This window comes from Physeter macrocephalus, chromosome 11, assembly GCF_002837175.3.
Source record: "Physeter macrocephalus isolate SW-GA chromosome 11, ASM283717v5, whole genome shotgun sequence".
In the NCBI taxonomy this organism is placed as follows: Eukaryota; Metazoa; Chordata; class Mammalia; order Artiodactyla; family Physeteridae; genus Physeter; species Physeter macrocephalus.
Window position 1 is genome coordinate 82333897 of NC_041224.1, and position 25127 is coordinate 82359023.

Below are 25127 nucleotides of genomic sequence, written 5' to 3' on the forward strand. Positions count from 1 at the left end.
GGGGGGGGAGGAGGAGGAGGGAGTAAAGCCGAGAGAGGAGACGGGAGAGAGACACCACACACACACGGCACAAGATGGCCGGAGAGGCAGCAGCACTCGAGCTGTCAGGCGTTCCGCTGCGGCCGCGGGGCCCGCCGGCTGGCGGGGACTTGCGCCCGGGCGGCCCGCAGGCCCGCGGGAGCGAAGCGGCCGCGGCTGGGGCGAGGCGGGCCGCGCGCCGGGGTCGGAGCCCGCGACAGAGGCGCCCGGGGCGGCCGGGCCCACGACGCGGAAAGCGCCGCTGCGGCAGCGGCCGCTGCGGCTCCCCGGGGCCCGGGCGGCTCGACCCGGTACGGGCGGGAGGCTCGGGCGGGCGGCCCGGCGCGGGACTCGGGTGCGGGCGACCAGGAGGTGCCGACCGCGGCGCTCGGACCTGGTGAGTGGCTCCCCGGCTCCGTTTATTGTCCTTTGTCCTTGGGAGGAAAAGCAAAATGTCCTTGAGCGCGCGAGCAGGAGGGGGCGGCGGGCCGGGCCTCGCCGGCCGGCTCTCCCCTAACGGCCCCATTGGCGCCGCTCTCTGGCTCTCCGGGCGGGAAGCGCCGCGGGGCCCGGGGCTGGGGGCGCGGGGGCCCCGCTGAAGACCGGGCGGGGGGTGGCCTCGTTGCCGGGACCGGCCCCGCCGGGAAAGGGGCGGCGGCGGTGACCGCGGGCGGGAGCCTGAAGGGGACTGCGCGAGGAGAGCCCCTTTCTGTCCTGGTGAGTTATTTTGATATTTAGGGTAAAAAAAAAAATCCTTTTCAGGTTCTCCGACGGGGGAGGTTTTTAATCCCTTTCCGGTGAGGTGGGAACTCATCTTCGTTTTCGAATTTAAAAGAACAATGGAACCCTGACTACGTTTCAACAAAAATAAAACTTGTTTTTTTTTTTTCTTTTGGGTGTTGGCTTTTAACTCTTTCAAAGCCGATTTTGAAAACGGCTGCAGTGTTGCAGATGAGAAGGTACTTGCTTCTTGTTCAAACCTTTAGTGACGTTAAGGTTGTCTTAAAAATGCAAGTTGGAGGAGTGCTTCTGGTATTTCAAAAATTACGAAGACAAGTTTACTATGTCGTCAAGACTGTTTAATAGAAATAGATTTTAATTACGGTGCTAGACGATGACGTTTGATTAAGGTAGTTTATTTTACTGAGTAATTACGCCAAAATTATTTGACATTCTGATGTTTGAACAATGATTAAATCTATTGTTGGTTACTTTTAAAAAGGTCATAAGGAGCCGTAATCTGTAACTTATCACACCTGAATGTTAGACCGTACTTGGGTTAGTTTCTGGACTTTTAAAAGTTTAAGTTCATCATTTGATGATTTTAAAAAATAACGTGTATTATCACAAGCCATGGTCGACAGAACTTTTACAAAGGAATATTCTGACACCAAATCTCTTTGTGAAGTTACTTTCTCGTAGTGTAAATATTAAAGTAGGACTGCTCGGTAATGGGCGATGAAGAGGAGCCATATTTGTTGCATGCTTAAAAATCCAGATATGCTAAAAACGGAACAGTATTTTAATAGTGTATTTTGGTTTTTAAAAAATTTGCAGAGTCCTCTGTATAGTCTAGGAATTTAAAAAATTGTCTGAGAGGGAATTTGAGTTTAGTGATTTGAAGAACAAACCACAAATGCACGAACCTTTGTGTATTTTAGAATATATTTGTCTTCATCCTGCGGTAGCTCTGGTGTTGTAGAGGTGCAGATCTACGTAAAAATAGTGTTGGGCAGATTTACGTAGTACTTATAAAATAAGAGATACTGGTGTAATGGACTGTGTTTCTGAGGGTATTTTTGTCAGTGACATTGTTTTATTTTCCTAATGGCATTCATATAGTGGTACACGTTGCATCAGTTGCGCATATCTTGATTTTAGAGACTTAAGTAACAATTTTGGTTTTTCAAATCAACATTTCTGAAATTTTTGAACACTGCAAGTCGTTTGAAATTAATACTCTGAATCTAGTTTTTTTGAATAGCGAAATGTAGAATAATTGTTAGCAGTTTAACCTCCTAAGATCTTTTTACAGGAGAAATGGGGGAAGGGAGAGACTGAAAATGTTCTAGAGCCCAGTTTGAAATTGAATAAAGGTCATAGATACTACATGTTTTAGATTTGCTTTAAAGACGAAGCTAATATCCCACTTGGTGAGATCAAATAACTTGTGGTTTAAAAATTTAAAGTAACCAGTGGCCATTTTAACTTCACTAATTTCTCCTGGAGGAGGTAATTTTTAATTGCTCATAATTGTAAAAGGTATTTCTAGATGGTAAAGAAAATTTTAAGTTGATTTTAGTCTTTAAAAATGGTAAACTTTTCCTTTGTTTTTGTGTATTGTTTGCCATCAAAAGAATAAAAATGAAAACAAGGTCATAATCTTAAATCTGTACAAAGATGTGAATTTTTTGTTTTTAATCTTAATATCTTAATCTCTAGTGTTTGTCCATACAACCAAAAGATGAGGAAAATAAAGACTGATAGATATTAAGATAAATAACTGCAACCTTGAAATGTACAGGTAGCTTGTCGATGAGCCATTTCTTGAATTTGTCCAATGATCTTTGTCTCTGGAATATTTTCTCATTGTTTCATCACACTGAAACTTTGGCCAAGAAGTGTTTAAAAATCAAAACATTGATAATCATCTTCCTTTTTTTTTTTTTTAAAGGTAACTTACAAGATTAAAATTACATTTGGTTGATGATGGTTCTGAACAAACAGCTCTTTTATTTGAGGTAAGAGTGGGTAAATTTTTATTATTTTGACGTAAAAGTAAACTTACTAGGTTTTTATTTTCTTTGATAATATATGTTTTTAGTGAATGGTGATTATGAGTAAATATCTGAAATAATCTTACAAGATTTTTAAACCTTTTCATCGTATGAAAAGTGTATCTGCATAGCCATTGTAACTTAATGTGCTTTTTGAATAGTTTAAAATACTGAAGGTCCTTTAAGCCTTTGTTTAGTTTTGGGAACAAGAAAAGACTGATTATACTTTGAGGAAAACCATAAACCAAAGATACGCTTTTTCTTTTTTGCTATCTAATATACTGTGCAAACAGTTTGAATCTTTTAAATATTTAAAGAAATAAATTTTTGGGGAAATTTAAGCTAGTTACTATTCATACTAATGGATTTTAGGAAAGAATGCTTTAAAAATCGGGTTTTGTGAGCATAGATTTTATTTTTTCTTTTATGTAATAAAAAGTTTTAAAACACATACTAGTATTTGGCTATTGGTGGTTCCATCAATAAATTGTTTAGAATATTGTTTTTTCCCCCCAAAAGGTATGCCATTTTGAAGACCGTGGAATTTTATCCTTGAGGATAAAGGAAATATTTGCGATAGTCTGTATTTTACATAGCAAGTAAGTAAATGTTTTTATCCAACATCTGAAATCTAATAGCTACCAACAGGAGAATATCAACTAAAGTTTGTCAGTGCGACATAAACTGTAGACCTTATGTCGAAAAAGGGATGAGAAAAAGCCCATCAAGTTCTTTCCTTACATCAAAGTAGTTTTGTGTAAGGAAAAGCAGTTTTGTTTAATGTTAAAATAGTTGATACATGTAATTTACATCAGCAGTGAGACATTCAGTATTTTTCAATTAAATGGTGCTTTAGAATGACGGTTAAATCAGTAGTTGAGTCATCAGAATTATGTATGTTTACAATCTGAAATGTACATTCTTTAGCCCTTTTTTTGGTGATGCAGATTACATTTTAGAAATGGCCTAGAATTTTGTATTTGCAGATCTTCTGATTTATCTTGAACTATATTTCAAAAACTTAGTAGACCCTTTCATATTCTAGTTATTATGTAATGGATTTAAAATACTCATTTTTACCTGTTTTTATGAGTCTTTTCCAAACAGGTGCAAAAATAAGTTATCTTACAGGAAACTAGAATGTGACTAGAGACCTCTGATCTATAGCTTAGTCTTTTTAAAGCATAAAAGGAAGAAATAATTTCAATATGTGTATGGTATTTTGACATGTTAAAATTAGATACATGAATGAAAAAAATATGTACAGAATTTTCAGGAATTACTTCTTAACACTGAAAGGGGAAGCTACCGTCAAGCAGTATATATTAGGAAGGGATTTATCAGAGGAAATATATAATGAGATATCTTGGGAAGTTTTAAGAATAGCCAAATAACCAATTAGTTAAAGTAAGGGTAGGTTTACCTTTGTCCTTGTCATTTTTGTGGAAAATTCATGGTTGGTGTTGGCTTATTCTGTTGATTCAAATAGGTGATAAAGGTAATATATTTATTGCTTTTGCTTTAGCTTAATTTTTGCTTTTCAGCTCTTTTGCAGTTTGATCAGGTTTGTGTTTATTACGGTGTACAAAAGCAAACCCAATGTTAGACCTTTAACAATAATGTTTTAAAGATGTAACATATATAAAAAAGTTAAGACATCTTTCATCCCAAGGTCCTTTAACATAAATGCCAAGGTTAGGGTTTCCTCTTCGTAAATGATAGGATATTAGGTTGGCATTCAGATGTGGTTGGGCACTATTCTAAAAATTGAGAATTGGGCCTCTTAAGGCACAAATGTATGTGAAGTTTAACCTAAGTTTAAGTATAAATTGGCAGTAATTTATAGTGGCCTACCAAAGGCGTAATTTGAACCCATAGAATTAAAAATGAATGGTTAAAAGAAGATTAGAAATGTTAAATGAAAATTTTTATCTCTTTTAGTCAAGTATTAATGATAAAAATAACTTAGGTGTTGTAGTAACTCCTAAGTTAATGTAATGAAGTATAGTTTTCCTTTTATCACCAACAGATAAAGGATTATAATAAGTTACATTTTAAAAAGACCTACATGTACTTCGACCTTCATGATAATATTTAGAGTCAGTGTTTTGAAATCTGCTGCTGAGCCAAGCCTGTAAAATTGGCAATATTTTTGGTGGACAGAAATAATGGACACACGGGGGCAAATATAACTGAAGATACTGTTGTTTTAAATTACTGTATTTCATAAACACATTGTTTAGTTTACTACTATTTTCTGCTTAAGACCTGAAGTGATAAAAACTTAAATATTTGTTTTTATTTTAGCATTTTGAATTCTTGAATCATAAAAGTCACCTGATCAAGTTGGTGATTGGCTTGCATTGCGTTTGTTATTATTGGTAATAACTGTTTAAAAAATTCCCTGGAGTTCCACAGAAATGAAAGAAGCCATGCCCCATAGTTAACAAAAGGTTTTCATGAACTACGACATAATAATTAGAGGTTGGATTACGTGGAATAGGTAATTTTGAATATAAATTTTCTTTCAAGTTTCATTTACTGTTCACAGTTTCTTGATTATTTAAAAATTTGGACTGTGGACAACCAATTATTTTACCTTTTCTTCTCTGATTTTTTTCTTTGTTGAGAGGCATAAGCGGAGAAATGTAATTTGAGGACATCTCCATCTTTTGCATTAATGAGAGGTGTGTGATAGAGTGGAAAATATAACTGTGATTCAGCAGTCAGGAGACCCAGCTTTTAATGTAAATTAGCCCTGTAATCTGGACGTTTTATTCACTGTGGACCTTAGTCTCCTAATTTGTATAAAGTATTTGGAGTTTGCAATCTCTTGATACATTTTTGCTCCTAAATTGTGTGGTAAAAATAGTGTCTAGTTCTCTTAAACTGGAAAGTAGTTTTTGTAATTTTTACATTGCAAATCATGGATGTTATTTCTTTGTTGAAGTTATTTGAATAACATAAAACCTGGGCGATAGTGTACCTGACTTCCCTAATTTTAGGTGTTCTAAAATATTAATAAGTAGTATAAATGCAGGCATAATGGAAAGTTTATCTTAAAAAGCAGTTAAGGTGTGAAATTGTCTTTAAAAAATAGATTTAGAATGCTGCAATGAAAGCATTGTTTCGAATTTTTTTCCTAATAATTATTTTAAGTAATTTAAAGATTAGTGCATTTAATGTAACATTTGCAGCTGAGCATTGTGATTATAAGTAATGATTTATAGCTTACATGCTTGACATAAGCTATATAATTTCCCTTAAATCTATATTTCAAAGATAAATATCCTCATCTTACCTCTACCTTTCCCTTCCAGATTTGAGTGGGTCAGTACAAACTTTTAATTTTCAAATTGACTTATTTCTGATTATAATTAACCTTTACAACTTAAATTCAGGGATATTCTGAAATTTATAAATAAAAACTATGTGATTTGATTGTTTACATAACTTTCAAGTAACGTTTCCTACAACGATTTGATTTATACATTGTGTAAAGCTAGATAATGCAGTGTTTTGGAAAACAATCTTTGTTTTTTGAAACTATACCACTTATTTGAAATTGAATATTTCCCAAACAAGCAATTATATCCTTAAGTGTGTATTACATAGTAGTCAAAATCATTTTAATTTAGGTTATCAAGCTAAATATTTTGCTTAACTTTAATGGTTTATGAGTTGTGACAGAGTTTTCTTATGACTGTTAATGACTTTATCACTAGTACCTTTTTTTTGTGGACGGTTTCTTATATTTCACAGTGCTCTCGGATTTTATTCTCAATTAAAATGTAAAAATTGTTTTAAGGACTTTAAAAGGTGACAAAACCAAATCTTAAGAAAAGCACAAATGGGCTAGTAATGATAATATTAAGACTTAACTAAAGCCGTTTTTGCCTTTTATTATAAAATGACCAGCAATCAAAGTTGTTATTTATATTATGCCTATAATTTCATACTAAATGAGGGTCCTTGATACTGCAAAATATTAAAGATAGGAGTATGAGCAAATTTATCAACTTTTGTAATCTGCTTAAGATGAACTTGGCTTACCCCCCGTTGAAGGCAGAGTGTACTACTTTGTCAATTTTTGGGAAGGAGATCGAGTGGTAGGTTACATTGGTGTCAGTAATTTTTGTGGTGGTGCAAAGTGTGATCCAAGCCCTCCTCTGGTTTTGATGCAGTGAGCACCCCGAGCCACATACTTGTACTGGTAGGTAGCCTTTTTATAAGCGTGTTGTCAGACTAATGTGATGGGTTTCCCTCAGACATTTCTTTCATGGGTATTCCTTAAGTCATTTCTGCCCTTGTCTTAGGGGTTAAATCAATTTATTTTACTTGATTGATTTAGGTTTTGTCATTGTTCACTGTAACTGTCTTCTTTATAAGATCAGATTAAATTTGGAAGCTTAATAATCTGTGTTTCTTGTAAATTGCTTCGTTTTATCAACTTGTTGAGAGGTTATTTTAGCACCTTGCTCTTAAATCTTGAAGCAGATCTTACTATTTCTTGGTTATGACTAGTTAAAACGATTAAAGGGATTTAGATTTGGTAAGATGATCAGGAACTTGCTTCATAATTTGAACAATTGGAAACCTTGGTCATGGAAAAAGCATTTAGGTAGCTTAGTTTTAGCTTAAAACCTAAACTTCTTTTGCTTTCTAAAAGTCCTTAAATTGATACACTTTAATATTGAACTTTTGAACAAAGCTTTTTGGGTAGTTCTACTTATTGTTGTGATTATTATAATCATACTTTGGTAGAGGAGTGACTGGAAAAAGTATATACCTGTATTCTCAAAAATTTATATGAGATACAGGAAACATCTTCCATGTTTATGAGGTATTTCAGTCTCACCAGTGAAAAGTAATGGTTATCAGTAACCAGATAAAAAGTAATTTTTATCACGCACATATTTTAGAAAGGGTTAGTGTTGTATAGGTCAAGATAATTAGTAGAGAAAAAAATTTGAAATTATGCGTAAGGTTTCTATCCTAGAATAGAGTTGATTAAAGTACATAGTATTATGAAATAGTATAGTAATATTGAGGAGTGAGAAACATGGCCTTGCCAGGTTGGTAATGGAAGCTTTCCTTTAGAAGTCTGGAAAGCAGATTAGCTGAAGGACCAGAAGATAAAATAGTTCTGTACTGTTACGGAAGGAGTGATGTTGGCTCTGTTAAACAGCTATTTTGCAACCATGACTGTCTGTTAGGGAGCCCAGATTTTTACCTAGGAAGTTCTTGGGGCCTGAGACATAACGTGTTTTTATAGTAACTTTATTCTGCAGGTGAGCCCTGTGAACAGCCAAACTTAAGATCCTCTGGATCAGAACTTTTGATTTTCTGCTTGGACTGTATTTATAAATACATGTATGTCTCGGTCTTCTGGCTAGTGATCCTGATAAGATGTTGAAGTTTCCAAATAAATCTGTTTTTGTTTTTTTCTGTACATACAATTATATTCTTTTTGATTTCTACAGAAATATGAATCCTGAGGCTGAATTATCTAAGGGGCCAGTACAACGAAATAGATGTTGGTGGAAGAATTTAGTAAGTTTTACTCAATTTACATGTTTAATTTGTTTTTAAATTTTAAATATGACTTTGAAAATTTTGAGTAACTGAGTCAGAGTCTGTAAAAATATAGAGGGATTTAGTGAGGGTCAAAGCAGTACAAAAATAAATCAACATGGTAAGACATATATGAAGTTTATTAATAAAATCTTGCGTGTTAATTTACTCCAACCTTTTATTATTTTCTACTTTTTTTTTTTACTTAAGCTCAGGCAAAGTTAAAATGGAAAAAACCCCACACTTGAACATGCTTTTAATACTGCACCCTAGGACTTCCCTGGTGGTCCAGCGGTCAAAACTCCACGCTTCCACTGCAGGGAGCGTGGGTTTGAGCCCTGGTAGGGGAACTAAGATCGTGTATGTGCTGTGAGGCCAAAAAACCCCACAAAACCCTGCACCCTAGATCTGGGTGTTGGTAAACTCCCCCCTATTTTTAAAAGTAAAATTTTATTGGAACACAGCTATGCACTTTCATTTACACATTATCTGTGTTTGCTTTCCAACTACAGCTACAGAGTTGAGAGTAGCTGTAGCTAATGGCCACAAACCCTATAAAATACTTAGTATTTTTTCCTGTTAGGCAACCTTGCCTACTCCTTCCCTGGATCCTTCCTTTTTGTCAGCTTCACATGTGTAAAACTCAGAAGCCCTTAGGTTCTCTTGGTAACAGAGCGTACTTTTTAATGGATTTCATTGTTAGTAATTCAAATAAATGAAGTAATTATGAGCTTTCCTTAAACTTGAAAGCCCAACAAAAAGTTTTTTTTCCACACTGGGGTTTTGCCTTGATATTAGAAGCTTTGGTTACTACTACTACCATGGAATTTCTAATTCCCCATCTGAGAAATAGTGGGAAAAGAGTTAGTGGTAAGACTGTAGAAATGAATTTGGATGAATTCTCAAAAGGATTTATTATTGACAAAACTTTTTAGGTATGATAATTATTTAAGTAGTTGCATAAAAAGTAATTTTTTGAATCACATTCGGGAATCTAGATTCTAGATGATAATCTTTGCTTCTAATTACTACTTCAACTTCTATTGTATAAATGGCTACTAGGGCCTGTAAAATAGTGAAGTTTTTTTTTTTTTTCAATGGGGGATGGTGAGAGCAGAGATGAAAACTTTCCTAATGTGTAATTTATTGACTTCATGCCTTACATTTTAAAACGATTGCCTGGCACATAGTGGATGCTCAATAAATACTTACTGATTTTTATTGTATATACTTGCTGTTAAACATTATCAACTAGTGTTTTGGGTCTAACCTAGTAAAAAGTGAAATTCATTATAATGCTTTAAATACTAATTTTTAGGTATGCTTGAATGCCAACACTTTGACTCAGTAAAAACTTTAAAGTTACAAGAAACCACAACTTTCAATCTTAAATGGACATGTAGTCAAGTTTTAAACTAAATGGGATAATGGGGAAGATTTGATTGTAAAAACCTTAAGTTAAGATGACTCTTTCTTAGCATAGTTGAACAACATAGTTTAACAACGTTGAGAACAACAGCTGGCTGGGTTTTTTGTAGTTAGTTTTTATGCACATTGTATTTAGGACCCAGACTTGTTAATAAGTTTTAATCCTGTTGAGGAGTCAAGCTTTTTTGGTAATAAGACAAAATATGTGAATACACTGTTAAATGTTTTCAAATTTAAAGTCAATATGAAGAAGATTGAAATTATGTCATAAGTACCAAGAAGCTTAATTACATGATGATAATGATCATCATGTAAGCATCAATTTCTGCTTCTTATTGTAATTTTGTACCCATTTGTCCCACTGGTTTAACAGTTAACAAATTGTAGTATTTATTAGAGCCACTTGTTTAAAAAATTAAGAATCATTAATCTTTTTCCTTGTACTCTTTCCCTGTCCCGCACATTTTTTGTTGCTCTTAAAATGGGGGTTTGCTGGGAAGTAGAGGTAAGGAAATTGAACCCCTCTTAAACACATCCAGTAATGAATCACTTGCTTGCATTTCAAATAACAACTTATTTTACAATATCCCAGTGTTTTTTGAACAAATTTACTGAATTAGAATTTAAGACCTCCTTGCTCAATTCTGTGTTTTTAATTTCTGGATGTACAGTATTTGGGGATTTTAAGCAGTAGCAGGTACTTACTACCTTCTTACCATAGAAGTCTTTTCTTCCTGGAAATTATCTTAGAACAAGCAATTTGCTCTAAAAAAAAAAAAAAGGAGGTATAAAATAGTGAACATCATAGTGGAAAAATTCTAAATTTTCATAGTATTAGCTTGAAGATTGTATGTTTGATGATGGAATTCTAGATAAAACCATCATTTCTGTAGTATGTTTTCAGTAATTCACAAATCTGGAAAGATGTGGAGTAGTAGGGCTTAGATACTAAACCCTGCTCAGTTTTCTGTACTGATCTTGTTTTAATGCAAAATCAAATTCTCTTTAAAGCAAAGTGTTTTGTCTTTTACAAGTTGACCCCATGATCCTATAGAGTTTTCAGAGATATCATGGCCATTGGAATATAAATTATTTTGATTCATTAAGGTTAGTTTGTAGGTCCTCAGGTACTTTGGTTACTGTGATATATTGGAGGTCTATTTATTGAGGTCTTTCTATATGCCAGGTAATGTAAAAGCTATAAATGTACTAACTCATTACTACTGCCATATAAGGTAGGTACTACTGTTACTTCTATTTTACAGATGAAGAACTGGATTTTGTTACCCAGAAAATTTCCAGGCTCAGAACTCATGCCTGCTTTCTTTTTCACTTTTTAACTTTGCTTATTTGCTAATTTAATTTTTGCAAGAAATTGGAATTCCATGAAAATAAATGGATTTATTCCTAATCCTTTACTGTTCTTTTAGGTGCTTTGATATTTGACTGAGCACTTTTGCTTATTAACAGAATTCTCACTTCTGGGTTTTCATTGGCTTTATAGGAGTGCAGATTGATCATGGCTTTCTTGTAGAATTCTTTTTCTTCTCCTCCCCCCGCTTTTTTTTTTTTTACCATGTTAAATATATGACAGTATATGTGATAGCATGACCAATATGCTAGTATTTTTTAATCTCTATTTTTGCCACACAAGCTGGTGCATTAATTAGTTTTGATATGGTTTTAATATCATTGGGCTTTCTTTTGAAATTTTTTTTAAAAATGTGGTTTTAAAAAAATTTCTTAATAGTGTCTGCAATGAGTTTTTTACCTCTTACCTTGTGGTAGAAGAATATAAAGCACGGAGTTTATCACTTAATGTACTAGATTGAATAAATTGCACCTATAGCCATTGAAATGACTAGCTTGATATGAATGCATTAATATCACCATTCATCATAATAGTATTTACATTCCCAACTTCATTGAGAGCTTGATCCTGCATTGTAACAGTAGTGATTGGGGAGAAATTGGTTGATAATTAACTCTGCAAGAGGAATGATGGTATTTTTATTATTATATTTTTATATAGAAATATGTCACTTAATTGTAAGGAATGAACAAGTGGAAGATATTTTACTGATATGGGGAATAAATGAGTTACTTTTAGTTCTCCTTTTAGGCTGGAGAGAAATTGGCAAAAAATGTTTTGGGAGAAATAGCTTTTGTTTGATGTTTATTACTGATGTTGTGATGCTCATTTTCAGTATTTTTTTAAATGAGTGGTGGTGTCTCTTGGTTAATCAAATGGTTTATTAAGTAGATTTTTGTATTGTATATAATAGACAAATCCTCATTGTAGTTTTGGAATCAAGGTACTAACCATCTAAATGAGCAAAAAATGCCCTTATATTTAATAATCTCCTAGTCAGTCACTCAGACTTTATTGCTATAAATTTAGTTGGAGAGCTGCAAAATTTATAAAGAAGACTAGGGTTAAAACTTATTTTTTCTAATTATGTTTTATCATGATGAATCAGGACCATGTATTTAATGGTAAAATATCCTGGCTTCCCTTAATCGCCTTACTTCAAATTATTTAAGCAATGAGTTTTTTTTTAAAAATGAGGAACATTTGATGTTTTTGCAATGAGAATATTTTATTTGTATTGAATTTGAAATCTGATAGCATTTTATGGCAAATATCAAATAAGGCAGGGAGATATTTTGCATTTCTGATCATTTTGTTTTCTAGTGGCTACCTATTTCCTGCATTCTCATATATGTAGCTAAAGATAGTGACATCTATATTGGCCATTTGTGTTATCTGTGCAAAATTAATTAAGATCTGTTGGACTGGAAAACTGCTATGATCCACTGCTTCGGGTTTTTTTTAATCCTTTAAGATTCTTTTCCATATTTAGTTTTATTTGAAGAAGCTTGGAAAGTTTTCTGCATTGAGATTTAGAATCCATAGTGTTGGTGTAATTTAGCTTTCCAGAATTTTTGAATTTGAATTTTTGTTTTCACTTCTCATGTAGACAGTATAACAACATTACATTTAACTATTAAAAATTTGACTCTTCACTGCCACATTTTTATGGTTACTGTGTATCTGTGACAGTAAAAGAACTTTGTTACTGGTGTGCAGTTTTGCCATGATTCTCTTGTTGAGAAGTTGTATGTGCAGCACGTACAACTTTAATATAATACAGTTTTATAGTTTAAAGCTGTTATAAAATTATTAAAGCTTTGTGTATGGTAAGAGTATCTTCAAGGTGGGTGGATGTTCTCTGAAGGAGTAAGATTATTGATATTCCAACAGCATTTTTTTTCTTTTAATGTTTTCATCAAGCACCCAGTCAGCTTGAAGAGTCTCAAATGGACCCTACCACTGAGAAATCAAGATGGCAGTCCACTATGGGGAATTGAGAAAAATGGATTAATACAAGAGTGCTGTGATAATATACAACCAAGACAGGGTTCTTTTAACATGGATTTCATGAAATGAATGAAGATATAGGTTTCTTACGCAGGACAAATGGACAGTGAATTTGACTTTCTAGAGACTTTGTATCATTAAGAACATTTTTGACATTTGGAGAAGAAAGATGGCACATTACAGATGATAGTTTGTATGCCTGGAATTTTTTGCAGTTTGATTTGTATGAGTATGATCTTGTGGAATGTTAACTTTAATAAAATTTCTAACACTTTAAAATTTCTCAGTTTGGGCTTTTATTTTAAGCTGAAGCTTCATTAAATACTTGGTGTTGCCTTAAATAACTCTTTGACCTTTACAGTTGCCCAGCAGTAAAGTGTACTGAATAAAGCTGGTAAAATGGAAATGTTGTACTGGAAAATGTTTTACTTGGTTAATATTTGTCTTTTTACAAAGTTGTGGAAATTTATTTGTGCTTTAAAAGATGGTTGTCCAGTTAAAATGCTATTTTATGCTTTCTTGAAACATCTTACAAAATAGGTTAACTAGTGGGTAATAATAGAATGTTTAATTTGCTGTGAGATTTTAATGAACTTTTAAAACAAAATGCTTTTTGCCTCAAAATTCAGCATGAGTGATACAGTATTTTTCTGATTTATTTTGTTTTGATGGAAAAGGTCCCTTTTACCTATGCTTATTAAATATTATAAATAAAACATCTTGTAGAATATCTGAACATTTAAATTAAACTGAAACCTCCTATCATCTTAATAGTTAATATTAGGTGAAGAGGTGTTGGATTTATAAGGGAAGGTAAGGGAGGTCCTTAGGGTATTCACAAAAGGACTTAAAATTTTGGTGGCAATAATGTCTGCAGTAGATTTTATAAAATAGGATTGATTACTGTATTTTTATTACTCTGTACATTTAGGAATTTAGAATAAATGAACCACACTATGTCATGGATAACTTATGTTTGAATCATAGGTGAATACTGGTTTCATTCATTGATAATTAAAATCAGTTTCAGTTACTATTATGGGGTGTAGTAGGCTTTATTTTGATAAACCAAATGAATTGTTGATTATATTTTCCCGTTAGCGGAGAACAAGTAATAGTGCAGCTTTAATTTTCTTTTGGTGAGAAAGTGTTAATCATACCATATTTGTGATTAATGTCAAATACCACGGTATACACGTCGATGATGTATATATGCAGTATTCTCATTGGCTGATTTGAATTGGTTGGTTTGTATAAATCAAAAGTGAGATTTTGGATTTTGATTTTGGTAGAGAATTATCTTGTAGAAAGTATGGGATTGAAGCTGGGTTTTGATTATGGATTTTACATTTACCTAGGTGTGACATTGTTGATTTTGTTGGGTATAGATCTAAAAATGGATTTCTCAGTGAGGGCAGGGCATTGTTCTGGCAGGTAATAATGTTGAGTAAGGAAAGTTGATTGGATTTTTTTTGGATGTGTGAATGTTTTCTTGGGGTGCTTGTTGAGAAAGTGTTGAATAATTTGGTTTTGGCATTAGTAAATTTGTTTCCTCAGATCTCACGGTTTTGATATTTAGGAGAATTTGCCCTGTGACATTACTTGATAACTTTCCATCATATATGACAGATTGTTATTAGTTTACCATTGTTGAAATGGGTATATACTTAGAATTTGATTTGAAATACAAGGGAATGGTTGAGATATATGTGTTGTGTTGGTTTTGGAGGTGGAGTTTCTTGGGTTTGTTTTTTCATGGTAGTTCCATGCTCTTGAATTAAGAACATTGTTTTGCCCAAATCAGTGTGGTATGAGAATTTTTTGGGTAAGGTTTTGGGAAGGTTATATAATGGGTTAAAGAATTTTGTGAAAGTATGAAGAAAATTTGAGATTCTTGAATAAAAACTAGTTGCATTAATTTTTGCCCTAATGCAACTGAACACTAGGGAGGCGCTCTTGAGTTGTACCCCTTTCTTGCAGTTGGGATGGAAAATTCCCCCTTAAACTTAGTCCTTAGATAATTTTTAGGCTTCCTAAAGAAGGCAAGACTTGAATTTAATTTATTAAGTTGAGGTTTTGCTTTTATTTAGAAACCATTTTACCCATGTGGGGGGGTAGTTTTTAAAAAGATTAATACTTAAGCTGAGCTTTATATACTCTAAGAATTATCCCTCTTTCAAAATGGCTTGATAAAACACCACTTCCTGTCCAGAGAGGAAGTTATTTTAGCTCAAGGACTGAAATATTTAGCAGATCTTTAGACAAAAGGAACAAATTACATTTCTCTCTGGCTTAAAAAGGGTGCTTGAGCCAGAGGGGGTTAAGAAACCCTCCCCCCTCCCCCTGATGGGGTGGTCTGGAGGGGCAGGGAGGGGTGGGGGTAGGGGTCCTTAGGCTCCCTGGGATGGAGGATTTTTTTTTTTTTTTTTTTTTTGGTGGAGATGAAGGGGTGGGTCTATGGTACATCACCTGAGTTGTGGGGTAAATGTAGAGAGTGTCAATCAAAGGCAGAGCTCTCAGAGCTGGGAAGGAGGCTCTAGATGGCGGCTGTGCCTTAGAGAGAGCGCGCTCTGCTCCCTGCCTTCGCCTCACTTTACGCAACTTTCCCTAACTTTCAGGCAGCCTCAGGGGGCCCCCGCAGCCCCCTGCCTGTCCTAGTGACTTACTGGGGTCGATTCGAACCTTTTTTAGGGAGAAAAGCAGCTTTTGGGAGCTTTCTTTTCGTGCCTTGTTGGAAAGAAGCAGCCGTACTGAGAGCCCAGGTCGTTGTTTTTTCCAGCTTAGAAGCCATGGCGCACCTCCATTTTTGTGCGCTCTCCTAATGAGGTTTTTTTTCTTCCGGACCCGTTTTAGGATTAATTGTTGCTGTATTTTTTTGACCAGTTAACATATTTGAGGATAATTTTATTTATTTTTTGTTTTTTAACGGAGAATTTTGTTTTTATTTTTAATTATTTGGATCTGATATTTTTCTACTACTAGATAGGACTCTTGCTTTGGACCTACTACATGGATCAGGTAAGTTCATGATCATTAGTGATAATTTAAAAGATTTATATGTTTATGTTTGCTTTATTTTCTGTAAATATGAGAAATTCCTGGATGACGCAATAAGATACAGAGATTGTTATTTGTATCCAGTGTGTTACTTTGAGAAACTTTCCTTATTGATAGTGATGATTCTCCCTGTTCGGTTTAGCCTGTTTTTATGTGTTTTTTTTTAAAGAAAAAATAGAAATATTTTGCTTTTTGGTGCTTACCGCTGTTGTGTTATAACAATATCGTTACATCGTCAGGACTTTGTTCCTGATAATAAAAACCATCGATAGAAGCTGGGACCTTACCTTTCTTTCAACTTTTGACAGTAAATACCTGGGCACAGGACTTCAAAGCAAACACAGATTCCCCCTCCCCCTTAATATTTAAGAATTAAAAGATGATGAGAAATAAGGACAAAAGCCAAGAGGAGGACAGTTCGCTACACAGCAATGCATCGAGGTATGAGCTATCAACTTTCTTCCTTTTTTCTTTTTTTTGGGGGAAACCTCAGCTTACATTGTTCACCTTGACAGACAAGGATAGCTATCTGTTTTATTTTAAGTATTTTACTAATTTGGATTCGTTTTTTAAAGCGTGACCTTGAGATTGCTAATATGCCACACCCTAATTTTTTGGTAGCAATTTATGAAAGTTAAGTTGTGACTTAAGGCCTCTTACAGCAGTCAAAAGGTAAGGTACCTTTATTCAAGGGGGCCTTTCCTGTAAACTACAGTTTTTTTGTCAATAAATTTCAGTTTTTAGGTTTTCGTGCTGTAGGAAAATGACCTTGTCGGTTTAGCCATTGCTGCATTGCACCATTTTACATACAAGGCAAATTTTTTCTTTGAAGAATCTAGGATACCCAAACTTGTAAGTGAAGGCCATAGAGGAGCCTTGTGGTAGTAAATTATAGTAAATAGACATTTGAGAAAGTTATATGAATGAAAAAATGTACATTTTAAAATGAAATTGCAAAAAGGACCCTTTGACTGATGCCTCTCAGTTTATATTTTTATTTGACTCTGTATTTCTTTTGATACTCTTGACATTTTAGGAAATTTTGATAAGATTTATCAAAACCTTTACTCTCGATGATTACAGTTCCTGCATTTATGAGATCAGACCTGTGATCACAGAAATCTTGGAATGCTATTAATATGCTTCTATTTTGTGTTCGCTACTGATTGTAATTGTATATTTTATATTTAAAATACTTTATGGTTTGCATTTGTATGCTTATATTCAGACATTGCTCTCTGGTTGGTAGATGTAGTATTTTATCCTTGCATTTTAGTTGTAGCTGCTTTAAATTTATTGATTTATTTCGACAGAGTCGTCTGGAATGCTTTATCTCCTGAAGCTTACAAATGTACTGTTTGTTCAAATCATGATTTGTTTCACATTTGTTGGAGTTCACCATATTAGTGACTAAGTAATAAAGCCTCTAAGATGTTTTGTTGTACGAAAAGCCTCTAAGATGTTTTGTATGATCTGTATATTAATTTTTTAAAGTATGTATGAATGCATTTCTTGATGTGTGTTCTATGAATTGTCATGTTATAAATTTTAAATCATGCATTTAACAAGAAATTGATTGGTTATATGATTTTTTTCTCCCCAGCCTTGCTCGCTCTTTTATAATTTTATATAAACAATATACTTTATGTTAGTGATTTGAAAGTTTTGAAAATGGTTTATTAATAATGTTAAATTTTTATGTTTTATAAGACTTAAAATATTTTGACCCTTGATTTTAAAAATACCTTTCCAAATTCTTTTGCAAATGGAGTTGTCACATAGTTTGGATTACTGTCTTTGGAATTGAATTGCCCATGTAATTACCTAGGTTAGATTTAGGACAGAGAACTTCTCTACTGATTCTAAACTGATTTTTCTGAAAAGCGATGGTGATTGAACAAATAGGAATCCCCAGGTATCTTTGACAAATTAAAGATTCAATACCTAAAATTGGTACTCCCTTGAGTGTAAGATTTGCATATCTCACATGGGTTTTGGCTTTCTCAGGCAAGGTTTGTGGTTAACATCATTGATCAGACTCTGCTTTCTAATTTAAAAAAAAATTAAGCGGTGTTGTTCTTTCTTTTAATGATACTCTGACCTGGAAAACAACATGGAAGTTGCCATGCATTTGTCTCCTGGTAATGAGGTTGCAGCTTAACTAGAGGCATGCACTGTACTTTTGAAAGTGTTTTTTTGTCACGTATATTTTGATATACCTGATGAGTGTCAAAAAATATTTGAGAGACTCCTTGAAGATGGAGTGTTAAATTACTGTTACCCTAAATTGCATACTTTAATACATGCACATAATTATGACATCACTTCCTTTTAAAATTGTAAAGCTGTAGAATGTTCGTGGTGTTTTATTGTAGTAGATTAATGTTATTTTTAAGTGAGCTAAAATTAAGGTGACTTATACTGTAACTAGAACTTGGTTCCTTAATCCATCAGAATTTCTCCATAAGGACCTAGTTTATATGGCATAAAGTCTGTTAAAGGAATACTACAGAAATCAACTTTTGCAGCCTGAGCCACAGGAGAGGAAGGGAGGAGTTTGCAGGTCAAGTAAACTTTTTGTTCTGAGATTTACTTTAGGACCTGAAAGAATTGAGTGTAAATTTAGGTATGGCTGGTATTCTCCTGTTTTTGGAAATAATGGCAATACTTGTCATTTATGTAAGTTTGTTGTTCTTTTGAAGTTAATGCTTAAGTATAATGTTATACTTTGTGTATCATGATTTTTGAAGGTTAAATAGTTCACTTTCAAAAACATGATTTTAAAGATACTTGATATCTAAATTTTTAAATATTTGAAACAAGTTTTCGTGATGGACATAAATAGAAATGTATACCACACACTTATTTAAAATAATTTGCGGTTTGGGGTAACTTCAGTAATATCACAAAATGGGAAGAGAAGGGAAATGTGAAAGGAACTGCACACAAAGAGCTCTGTGTGTTCTAGGACGCTGCGTTTTCAATTTATCATAAGAACTGAAACAGTTTATTAAATTTATCTCCAAAATGTCTGCCTCTGAACCAGATTTTATTTTGATAACCTGAGGTGCGGGCAAAATCTTTTTAATCAGCCTTTTAGTTGTTACTCTAAAAGGCTGGTGATAGTTAGAAATTGGCATAAAGCAGTTGCTTGTGGAGTGGAACAGGGAGTTTTTTAAGTGGCAGCCATTTTATGATGCTGATAATTCTTAGGAATCGGGATTTTTTGAGAAGATTGAAAATAAAGCGAATTGAAACCTGAAATACCGAAGTATCTCCCCCCTCCCCCTTTTTTGTTCTTTGGTACTGAAATAAAGGGCAGCTTGGTAGTTAGCGCCGGCAGCAGCTCTCTGAGCCCTTGGCATCTTGGTGCAGGTCCAGCTCAGTCACAAAATGGCTGTTCCTTTGTGCCGCAGCGCTGACAGACATACTGCATTGCACTGTGTACTCGCCAAACAGCAGGAAGTTGCCGTGCCGAGTTCAAAGGCCGGCCGGCGCCGGCGCCGACTGCTGATTGGCTGTGCGCGCGCTTGGTAACAGCGGGTCAACAGCGGCGGCCTGTGGGCAGGCTCCGCCCTGCGACGTCAAGCGCCTCGCCGCCGGGAGGAGCGGGCGCAGTGACGTTAGGCTGCGTGCGCAGCCTACGTCGTTCCTCTTTTCCGCCTAGCCAGCCGCAAGTGAAGGGGTGCGGGAGCGGGAGCGGGGGAGGAGGGGGGAGGGGAAGGGAACGCAGTCTGGGACTTTCCGGTGGGCGCCCTCTCCTGCGCGATTTCGCCCGTGGCGGCGCCCTCCGCCCAGACCTGTGGCCGTCTCCACACTGCAGCGTGTATTTTTTTGCCCATCCCTAGGAATGGTTTTCCTGTTTTAGAAGCGGCTTCTGCTTTTGGAGAAAGTAAAAGGCATTAATCGGAAACCTTCAAGTCGAAAACCTGCCAGTTTTTATCGTTTTCGCTTTCCTTTCTCATAGTCTAGCGGGTCTTTTTTTTTTTTTTCTTTTTTGTGTTCACTGTGAAGAGATTAGTGAGTTTGTTACCACTGACCAAAAGCGTTTCACTATCAAGAGGAGATATTTTTATTTTAATTGAAACTTGTTAACGGTGTTACAGCTGTTGTTTAATATATGGCTCATAAACAAAGGGAAGATTATTTGAACTTGTCCCCGTGCATTTTTACTTGGTACCAAACATTTTCTCAATTGGCATTTGATGGAGAAAAACTCAGGTCAGTATGTGCAAAGTGATTTATTTTTAAGATTAACATTGGGATAGTTAAGTAGAAAATAGCTAGAGATTTTCACCTGATCAGTAACTACTAGGTTACTAATATTAGGTTAACTTAAACAACAGTACAGCAATAGGCATCCATAACTGTGCAAACAAGTGTTAGAAAACAACTTTTCTTAAGTGTTAAAGCACTTGCTGAAGAATAGTGACTCCCAAAGCTTGGCCAGTAGTGGAATTACTTGGCAAAATCTTAGGAAACTTCTCAGATCCCCCATTCTGGAAATTTTCATTCAATCTTGGTAAGCTTGTTAAAATATTGTAATGATGCTCATGGTCTGCCTTGTTTGGAAACCCTTGCAAGCATTTCTGGTTAAAAAAAAATCATAGCTTACCAACGGTGACTGTAATTTGGTCACAAGTAAGGAATTTAAGTAAGAAGGAAAGACTATATTGGTGTTTTCTAATCGTACCCTGGTAAAAAGTTTTTCCTAAGCTTTTGGAGTGTTTTTAGCAATAACTGGAATGATCTGTCATATAGTTGGCAATAATTCAGAAATTTTTTATTGAGTTAAAGTATGGTATTTTGAAAGCTGTTTACCTGGGCATATCGTGAGTTTCTGAATAAAGTTTATAGAAGATAAAATTCACTACATTATTAATTGGTTTTGTAGGTTCGCATAGTCTTGGTTCTTCACGAAGAATTCTTTGTGGAAACTTTAGGTGAAATTGGGTTTTCAGTTTGTTTTATAGACTCGTTCATCAAAGCTTCTGTAAGTGATTTTTAAAGTATATGCTCAAATATATATGATGAAATTTTTAACAGCCTTAGGGACAAATACGTAAGAATTTGATGATCATTAACATATTAGCAACTTCTGAAGGTGGATATAAAGCAAGAAGAAGGTTCTTTCTGTGTGTGGAGATTGAATTCTGGTTAGTTGTATTAAAATTTTATTTGGTAAATACCCTAAATTAAAAGATAGAATTAAGTAACACTGCAATCGTGTTCCAGGATATAAACTGCTCTGTTGTAGATGTAATAAATATTGTTACTATGTGAGTTAAAATGAATATTATGATATAACAGTATACCTGTGAACAGTTTGCATGCCATTTGGAGCCAATTAACTTTTTAAAGAACCAGAGTATTAGGTCTGTTCATTGAGCTTTCTATGGGTTTTTCTCCTGTGTGCAGAATGTAATGAAATGGCAAGGAAAGTGCTGATTAATCTTTCCTCTTTCTTTTGGATTCTTGTTTTGAAAACCTGCAGTTTCGAATTGATATTTGGCTCTTTGGAGAGTAACATCTTTTGTAAAGTATAAGTAGTTGCAGGAAGGTGGGCAAACAGTATTTCATAAGAAGCTTTAGTTATAAAAAGTTTTAGCAAGTTGTTTGAGAGATGAATCTGGAAGTTTAGTTGAATTTTACCTGACAGTATGTGAAACTCACAGATTTTATAATTGATTGGTTTACTTACCCCCTCCCATATACAGCAAACCTCTGACAATTGTGAGAGATAACCTCCTAAAACCACCTATTTCCAGCCTCCTGTCATTTCTCCCATAAAATGTGGCACAGTCAACTTGCTCCTGACATAAAAATTGACTGCTCTGTGTGATATTTGGTAAATTTATTCTGGGCACGAGCATCATTTTTTTAAGGTCTTTTAGCTTTTTTTTGTTTGTTTTGAAAACCTTAGAACTCAGTTGACTTTCTTAAGGAGGGCGTTTTAGCGGAGAAACTGTTTTTTTAAATCACCCAAGAGTTATTTTGTATGCATATAAAAACAACTATGTTGGCCTACTTGGCTGGTGTTTGGTACTATAGCTGAATAATTCCCTCCTGCATTTCAACCTGATTGATTGGGCATTGAATTCAAATTCATACCTCACCAAAAATTGCCTATTACTACTTCTTTGGAACTTTAGTGTTATTAGTATAAATCCAAACAACAAAAGTTGACACAATTCACCAAATGCCCGGGGTCTGTTTTATGTTTATTTTGTTTTCAGTAATTTAGCACAGTGTTGGAGCACATATTTTATGTTATGACCTTGCCCCTAATCAGTCTAAACTAATTGATAAGGGAAGTCTGGGGGCAGAGACCCTTTTATTAAAAGCTCCTATACTGGGTGTATTGGAGGTGGGGGGACAAGGCTTTGCTTGGTGAAATAAATCATGGAGAATGTAGGTGTATGGAAGGCACTTATGCTGCATTTCAAAACAGTTCCAATTTAGCATCTTACTGTTAACATGTTTGGTTAAGTCACCTTTTTTTCTTCCAGTTTTATTGAGATATAATTGACATACAGCACTGTATAAATTTAAGGTGTCCAGCATAATGATTTGACATACATACATCATGAAATGATTACCACAATAAGTTTAGTGAACATACATCATCTGGTAGATACAAAATTAAAAAATTGTTTTCCTTGTGATGAGAACTTTGAGGATTTACTTTTTAAACAACTCTTCTATGTAACATACAGCGGTGTTAATTACATTTATCGTGTTTTACCTTACATCCCTAGTACTTATTTGTTTTATACTGGAGGTTTGTACCTTTTAGCTATCTTCATTCAATTCCCCCTCCCCCCAGACCCCTCACTACCCCCCCTTCCCCCATCCCCCAACCCTGCCTCTGGTCCACAAATCTGATCTCTTTTTCTGTAAGTTAGTTTGTTTTTGAAGTATAATTGACCTACAACATTATGTTAATATATTTGGCTAAGGTCACCATTTTTGTTATTTTAGTGATAGCTTCTGGAGAGTCCCCACAGTTTAGGGAAAAATGTGATTACTCTGATCTTGATGGTGAGAGTGTTGCAGAAGAGCAGCAGCTAAGGTATCATTCTAAAGATAGTCTTGATTTTATACTTAGGATTCAGTTCTGATGAGTTATCTTGTAATTTGTGAAGTCTTTAAGTGTTCCTTCCGTGCCGGGCAAGAGCTGTGTACAGTGATGGGCACTAGTGCAGCATTTACTTTAGTACTGAAAACTTTTCTTCCCAGTTTAGGCTAATGAAGTACACTGTTGGAATTTTCTCATTTCTGAAATGTGGATATGGGACTTCCCTGGTGGTCCAGTGGTTAAGACTCCGAGTTTCCACTGCAGGGGGCTCGGGTTCGATCCCTGGTCGAGAACTAAGATCCCGCATGCCGCGCGGCATGGCCAAAAAAAAAAAGTGTGGATAATGACAGTCTTCACTGGGTTATGAAGATTAAATCATACAATGCCTATGAAGTATTTAGCAAAGAGAGACTGTTATACTGAAAGTACTCAGTAACTGCAAGCTGCTAGTAATATTTTATTCCTAATGCTTCATCTTTCTTTCTTTTTCTGTTCTTAGTAAGTCCCTCTTTAAGAGCAGGCTGCCCGTGAGGTTCTGTGGCTGGTGGCCTGGCCTCCCACAGGAGTCTGGTCTCTTTAGGCAAGTTAGGAGAGAGGTTTGTTAAAATGATTTTAGGAGGCAGGTCCTCTTTTAGTTAGTTGAAACCATGGGTGTATTTTGCAGTTAATCCTAATTGTTTTTATTTTTTAAATTTATCCCCCTGAGAAACCCAGCCTTTTGAAGGGAGCATATGATTCTTTCTGGACTAGACCAGCTTGTGTGAGTCATAGCCCTCCTCTTGGCAGTCACTCTGAGTAGATGCCTTATTTCCTCCTTCTGGAGCTGGTAATTATTGCCCTGGTTTACCCTCTGCCTCGTTTCCCTCTCAAGCTGTACAAGAGTGAATAATTAATACCAAGGTGCAGTGCTGTTTTGGATATAAATGTAACTGCAGTAGTATTTACAACAAAATCTAATTGGCTGTAGCTTGCTTTTACTAATCAGTCTTCACCATAGAGGCATTTGATTTAACATAATGCCTAATGTCCAGTTTATTCTGTTAGACCTATAGTCTCATGATTTGTGTTTTGGGTTTTCTCTTTCTTCATTTCCTTTACTTTTGGTTTATGAGTTCGTTGAATTCTGTTTTTTGTTTCTACATCAGACCTTGGAGAGCTTCTAAAAATACCAATGTCCAGCCCAACCCCTGTGATTAATTTTTAAAAGCTCTCCATGTGTTTCCAATTTGCATGTGTTTGCATGTTTCCCCATGTGTTTCAAATGTTCTGATGGAGCACTTGTTACATTCTTTTCTAATCCTTTGTCTCTCCATTCCTTGTTCTATTTTCTCAGTTCCCTTTTTAGGGCAGCTTGAATTTGGAGGTCTGGAAGCAATGGGGGATGGGGTGCTGATAAGGAGGAGTTGTATGCTTGATGAAAGAGGAAAAGTTTCCGTTTCAATGTTATGCCAGATCCTGCTGTAGCATACCTTTGAAATGTTTATACTGATGGGATTTTTTCACCTCCAATTGCTTTAAATTCTAGTGCTATCTCTTCGTAACTGTGATTGTCTACTTGAACCCGTTTAGAGACCTCCAAAAGTTTGGATTCCAGAATTAACTTGGAATGCAGTTACATTCCATTCAGAATTCCTTTTCCTCCTAGCTGATAAAGGTAACTTAGGGCTAGAGCAGTGGCCCTGGGTTGTGCTATGAATCACTTATTTAGAGTGATATTTGTCACCCACTGGTGGGTTGTGAATTGTAACAGCGTTAAAAACAGAATAAGAATAGAATATAAAAATAAACCTCAGGGTATTGCATTTGTATGAGT

General features: G+C 35.2%; 2 protein-coding genes across 9 annotated transcripts in view; both read left to right on the plus strand.

Annotated features, from left to right (window-relative positions):
- Positions 1–13463, plus strand: part of LOC102991930 (uncharacterized) — a 13578-nt gene extending 115 nt beyond the window's left edge. Inside the window, exons 2-6 of the mRNA XM_055088471.1 lie at positions 11–415; positions 2746–2759; positions 3315–3394; positions 8279–8348; positions 13093–13463. Coding sequence (XP_054944446.1) covers positions 11–415; positions 2746–2759; positions 3315–3394; positions 8279–8348; positions 13093–13248 — 725 coding nt within the window. The 3' untranslated portion in view covers positions 13249–13463. The remainder of the gene's footprint in view (positions 1–10; positions 416–2745; positions 2760–3314; positions 3395–8278; positions 8349–13092) is intronic.
- A 2147-nt stretch (positions 13464–15610) lies between these two features.
- Positions 15611–25127, plus strand: part of CHD2 (chromodomain helicase DNA binding protein 2) — a 103911-nt gene continuing 94394 nt past the window's right edge. For 2 of the 8 annotated variants that reach the window (XM_028495243.2, XM_028495245.2), the window contains exons 1-2: positions 15669–16197; positions 16545–16677. In XM_028495243.2, coding sequence (XP_028351044.1) covers positions 16616–16677 — 62 coding nt within the window. In that variant the 5' untranslated portion in view covers positions 15669–16197; positions 16545–16615. Of the gene's footprint in view, positions 16198–16544; positions 16678–19976; positions 20458–25127 lie in introns of those variants that run through there. The other 6 variants (XR_003681756.2, XM_007128923.3, XM_028495244.2 and 3 more) reach the window with 4 other exon arrangements.